This window comes from Saccostrea cucullata, unplaced genomic scaffold, assembly GCF_032062105.1.
Source record: "Saccostrea cucullata isolate Sc308-1 unplaced genomic scaffold, CSIRO_AGI_Scuc_v1 ctg1311, whole genome shotgun sequence".
NCBI classification, from domain to species: Eukaryota; Metazoa; Mollusca; class Bivalvia; order Ostreida; family Ostreidae; genus Saccostrea; species Saccostrea cuccullata.
The window spans coordinates 204921-211157 of NW_026927114.1; the positions used below are offsets into that span (position 1 = coordinate 204921).

General features: G+C 30.8%; 1 protein-coding gene across 1 annotated transcript in view; it reads left to right on the forward strand.

Annotated features, from left to right (window-relative positions):
• The window catches only part of LOC134273507 (uncharacterized), a 48907-nt gene extending 47306 nt beyond the window's left edge, over window positions 1–1601 (forward strand). Inside the window, exon 6 of the mRNA XM_062755706.1 lies at window positions 1475–1601. Within this exon, the coding sequence (XP_062611690.1) occupies window positions 1475–1499 (25 nt within the window). The 3' untranslated portion in view covers window positions 1500–1601. The remainder of the gene's footprint in view (window positions 1–1474) is intronic.
• Window positions 1602–6237: the final 4636 nt, after the last annotated feature.

The window sequence follows — 6237 nt, forward strand, 5'->3', positions numbered from 1 at the left end:
CATTACCTAACGGGGGCTTTAAAACTTGCTCTGACAGAAGATGTCTTCTTTGTAAGCACAGCACTGACACAGACAGTTTTGACAGCCCTGTTACAGGCCGCAGCTACAAAATACTAGGGAATTTGTCCTGTCATACTGACAACTGCATTTATCTCATCAGTTGCAAAGTTTGCTCCAAACAGTATATTGGTGAAACAGGAGATCTCCGCAGGAGAGTCAATAACCACCGTTCGACCATTAGGACCAAAAAACTCAATGAACCTGTTGGGGAACATTTCAACCTTGAGGGTCACAAATGGGAAGACATGACAGTAGTGGTGATTGACCATAACCCAAGATGGACAGACGCTCAGAGAAAAAGCAAGGAAAAGTTCTGGATGCACAGACTGAAGTCATTCCGCCCTAATGGCATTAACAAACTGAATGACTTCACCAATTCCTGAAGATACTAAACAGGATTATTCTCTCAATTTAGTGCTAACTCTACATTAATTTGCGTCACCAACTCTCGAACAACCCACATAACTATGAATTGTTTACGCCTTTGTTAATTATTTTTTCCCGATAATAAGTCCTAAATAATTTAGAAATTTATAATAGATCATAATTCATATTTTAAAATATCCCTGCTGTAACATTTTTCTTTGATTATTCTTTATCATGTATAGTTACACCTTATTGAGAGAATGAAACAATGTACGATTTACTAATTGTCGTAATTAATTAGCATAATTAATTCGTTCAATTATGTAAATCGCACTTCACCCGAGTATACCCGATAGACCGGACGTATTTCATAGCGGTCCGGATTTATTTCTTTAATTTCTTTAAAGTCCTATAATATTTCAAAATTTATAATAGATCATAATTCATATTTTAAAATATCCCTGCTGTATTATTTTTCTTTGATTATTCTTTATCAAGTAAAGTTACGCCATATTGAGAGAACAAAACAATGTACGATTTACTGATTGTCGTAATTAATTAGCATAATCAATTCGTTCAATTATGTAAATCGCACTTCACCCGAGCATACCCGATAGACCGGATGTATTTCTTAGCGGTCCGGATTTCTTTCTTGAAATATTAATGTTTTTTTTTTTTTTTTAAAAATTTCCAATTCAACAAGTAACTAAGTTTGTAAATATATAGTGTTTAGTAGTTTAGTAGTAGTGCTGGTTGCTTTTGATTTTCTTTTTCCTTTGTTCTTATGACCTTTTAACTTTTTTCTTTGTCCTGAGGAAGGGACAGGGCGTCCCGAAAATTTGACAATTTTTATTGTTCGTGTCGTTGGTCATTTTAGTGCTTTATATACATATATATATATATATATATATATATATATATATATATATATATATATATATATATATATATATATATATATATATATATTCTAATTGAATTAAAGATATCTTGAAAATGCATTTTAGACATACCTTAGATCCTTGCTAAAATGTATATTATTCTGCAGGTCTTTGACAAAGGATGTACTGTGATTTAATGAAAAGAGTGACGCCACAAAACATCAAAACACAATACAAATCCTAGATTAGGACGAGAAGCACAGACACATGGACATTCCAAATATGGAATCAGTTGTCTCAGAGAAAAAACTATCCCTCCTCTGTTGACCGGCCAACCCTGCCGTAACTTCACAGGTACTCGTTATACATATCTACAATAATTAAAAGGTATCCATATTTTTAGAAACTACAAATATATTACACATTCAAACTTTCTTTCATTCATTCTCCCCAGTTACCACAAAACCAATGCATATGCTATATTCTATCCCATTAACCATTAATAATTCATCTTATCACACACTGTAGTTTATACTTGGAATTACAAAACAGAATAAAAAGGAAAACTTCCAACGACATACATGTATACAGCAAAACATCTCCTGTAGGCTTTTTTCCGAATATGGGGATAAATCGACTAATTCAACTATACTTACTGCATGTAAACAGTGTATAATGTTTATTCTGATACCTAACCTACCAAAGATAATGGAGGAATGTTTTTGTGTATAATTTGTTTCCATTTTCGTTTGTTATATCTGCAATCAACAAAACCTATTGATTAGATATTAACGATACAGGAACGGTAATACAGGAAACCTTGCCAAATACCACAACAAGAGTTGTCTTGCTGGTTCCTTTGACAATAAGATTAATGAAAAGAGAATTTATTTTAATACGTATAACATGTGCATAGCATTACGATAGATGAAATATGACATGTTTTCAAAATGTTAAATTTTAATTTTTCAAACTATTTTCAAGTCATTTACATTTAGCGTCACACTGCTAGGATTTCTATTTAATTATATAACTTGAAGAATAGACTTATTTAATAAAACATTCTCTCAGCTCAAAAGAATTTGTTGCAGTGCGTAATAATATCTTATCACTTATGACACTTTAATTAAAAAATGAAATGATATACTAAGTAATCGAGTGTATATATACAATCAAATGGTATTGAATAAAAAAAACAACATTTCACTCGTATAGTCAAGGAGGTGTAAAACTTTACACATATTACAAATTATTTTTACACATATTACAAATCATTCTGTATATCAAGAGGTGTGATTTCTCTCACGACCTTTGTGATCTCATATCTAAATATAGAATGTAAATAGCCACTCTGTTCATTGTATTGTAACCTCGACCTGATGTATAGAGAGGGTATTTATTAATAGGCTTTAAACATGTTGCCCATTCTGTTTGATGAATAAATATTGTTTAAATTGACCTCTGTTAGCACCGATTCCGTTAAATTTTACAGAGTAACCTATTATATCTCAAATATTAATAAATTTGAATTATCAATCATGAATATTGGAAATATCAATCTAATTATTTTTTTTACTTTAAAATCAATCTTCTAGGGGAATGTATTTTCCAGAATTAAACGATAAGTACAAATAAGATATATTTGTCCAAGTATTTCCTTTTACAGAACATTTGAATAATTTAACTTTAAAGAAATAGTTGTTAGTGACGTTTTTATTAAGGGAAAATTATATTGCCAAATTAATTGTATAAATAATTGATTTAATGATATAATTATTAAGGATGGTTTCGGTTCTTAATGGATAACACAACATTTGTACATTGTATACACTGTATTACTATGCAGTTTTCCCCTTACATGTTTGATTGGGTGATCAGCATTATTCCTTCATTATATGATTTTCAATCGACCAGTTATACAAGGCAAAATTGATTTTGAGAGAGAACAGGAGAATAGTTTTTAAATGGACATGGACACAATTTCAACTGAAGCTTTTAAAACCAATTTTTATGTTTGTATTTTTCTTCTAAAATAATTCTAATGTTCATCAAAAAATATGAACATCATTTCTTGATTTACGAAGGAGATGCGGAACTTAAAATCCTTCATAATGTCAACAAGGATCGTGTCTTGTTTTTGCTAACATATATAAAAATACCATATTTACAACAAAACGAACGTCAGCAAGTCGCTAGAAACCCTCTAATCACATTTATACTTACTTAACTCCTTGGTTGAAAAAAATCTGCTTTGAACAAACATATGTTGCTATTTAACCTATGTAAACGAAAACATGTCACAAGATTTGTTTAGATAAGAAAGGTTTTAAATTCTTAACTTACCTTGTATCTCGAAAGTGAAAAATAATTTTTCTTATGCTTATTAGGAATACCGATAGCTAATAGAGAATTTGTAAACATGACAAATGGATTTTTTTTTGACTGAAACTGCGTCTATGTCCTATTCACATAATAGAGAAACCAAGATCCTTGTAATAATATAATAATAACTGTATGGTAAATATATGATGAACTAACTGTACGGATTGTTTAGATTTCGGTCTGAAGACAAACTGCTCGGGTAAAAGGTCTGATCTCTACATAATAAATTATGTGTTACTCTGCCTATGGAAGGATAGTGGTTTGCGATTTTTGAAATAATACATGTATAATGTACAAAGGGAAAAATATCCTTTAGAAATCTTGCAAAAATTCCTGGTAAGAAACCTAAATTTTTCAAGAAAGGTTGAAGAAGCTTCAATTCAATGACAAATTCTTGAGAAAAAGTATTTATTGAGGAAAGTGTCGTCTACCTTTAACCTAGTTTTTTCTCTTTTCGTAGCCCGTCACTAAAAGTATATAACAGACTACTTTGAAAATGAGTTTGTTCCTTATTGTAAGCCCTTGAGATATACTTAGTCTAGTATTTATGTAGCTGAAAGCAAAACTTCTTAATTCAGAAGTGGTCAGTAGGACATAGGCACTCATTTTTCCCCAAAATTTCATATGCGATATGTGATATGAAATAATTTTCCATCGCTTAATCATTCTCACAGGTCTCTGGTTTTATCCTTTGCATGGGCATCTGAGGTTACTTGTGCCTGTGATCTTTTGTTACATGCATATAATCCTAGACGAAAGTTGCCGGATCTATTAAAGGTAATAAATGTGGCAAGACAATTTTCGTAAAATACGAGGATTGTTCGAAAAGTTAGTGTACGATGTCAATTTCCGTTTTCTAATTTCAAAAAATTAAAATAAGCTCAAGATCCTGTGCAAAACATTTTTTTGGGTTAAATAGAAATCATTTCACTATAGGGTGAATTCACCATGCATCGGACACTCTTGTACTTCAACAAGTTTTAGCGATATCGCTAACGACGGAAATTTATTAAAATGGAGCTTAACATTAAGTATGCGATTAAAATATAAATTTTGGACACAATTATATGCTTTTTATTGAGAAATATTATCAAAAATCGAGTTTTTAAAATTAACTCAGAATTCACAATGGATCGGACATTGTTAACCATGCATCAGACAGACGGAATTTGGAACGGGAAAATATCATACCTTTATCATAGTGCTCTAAAATCCTTGATATGCTTGATATACTTTTATATTTTATCTAAGAAATAAGCCTCAAATGAAATTTATTTGACGATATAGTTGCACAAATATGGAAAGATTCATGATGCCTTACTATGCCTTAAAAAGGCTTTAAAATGCTTGTAATGCTGTAATTCGCGCCTTTTTCTCATGCGTTAAAATACTCTGGTTTGTAGAAAGAAATTGAGCCAGATTCTAGACATGATATATCGATCAACTTGTATTTTGACTCTAAATTTAGAGTTTTTATTTTCTATTTCCGCAAAAAACAACTATCATTTGGGTTCTGTATGAAAACGGTAGTGATCAATTTTGCATCAGAAAGTGTCCGATGCATGGTTAATTTGTTTCCGATGTACGGTGAAAAGAGTATACTAGTAAAAACCAGCTCTTATAAAAAAATAAACAAAAAATAAAGTGAAATTTCTTTATAATTTATGTAAAATTACCCATCCCTGACAAATATTCACCATAGTCCGACTCATTCCGCGGAAGTCGAATTTAAAGAACGATAACTTTAAAAATGGCAAAATCTTAATTGTTTGGCTATTTTCCTTTGATGATGTAAAACATGACGTAACTTCAAGGTCATTCTTTTGGGTATTTTTATCAAAACACAAAATTAACAATTGATATTATCAAAAAATTTAAATCATCAGCTTCAAGCCAGAAACAATATAAGTACAAGTAACACTGAAATTGAAAGAGAGTTTATTGCTTAAAGTTGTCTGAAGCAAGGTATATGTCCGATACATGGTTATTTCACCCTATTTAAAATTCAACATATTTTGTACCCACAGAGCATACCTAACGTTGATGTATAACCTTAAAAACATAACCTCAAGAATTTCATAAAAATACTATACACATAAACTTCAACAGTTTAATTCAATAATCACTTATGAAAAACATTTTTCTTGCACTTGAAATTAATTTTTCTAACAATTGTTCTCGATGTATAATTTACTTTGACAAGTTTTGTTTTAATTTGATTTACCACTAAAGTGTGTTTTTGCTGGGCTCATTTACAGAGTAGAATGGATTTCTTACATGAATCACGTTTATATTCTGATGAAAAAATTATTTTAAAACTATCAATACATGTATAAATGATAAGACACTGACAGTGAGTTTTTCAATCCTAATACCACGGTCCGATTTGTCAGAATCAGAATTAATCTGGTACCGCAGCTGAATGTAAACAAACAGGCCAGTCTGGTTCCCTCTCCTGCTTTGCCTCGTATGTGTAGAGAACTACGGTAACACTGATTATCAAAAATCCTAATGAACTTTGTTCTTTGACTTATGAAGTTTTCAAAGT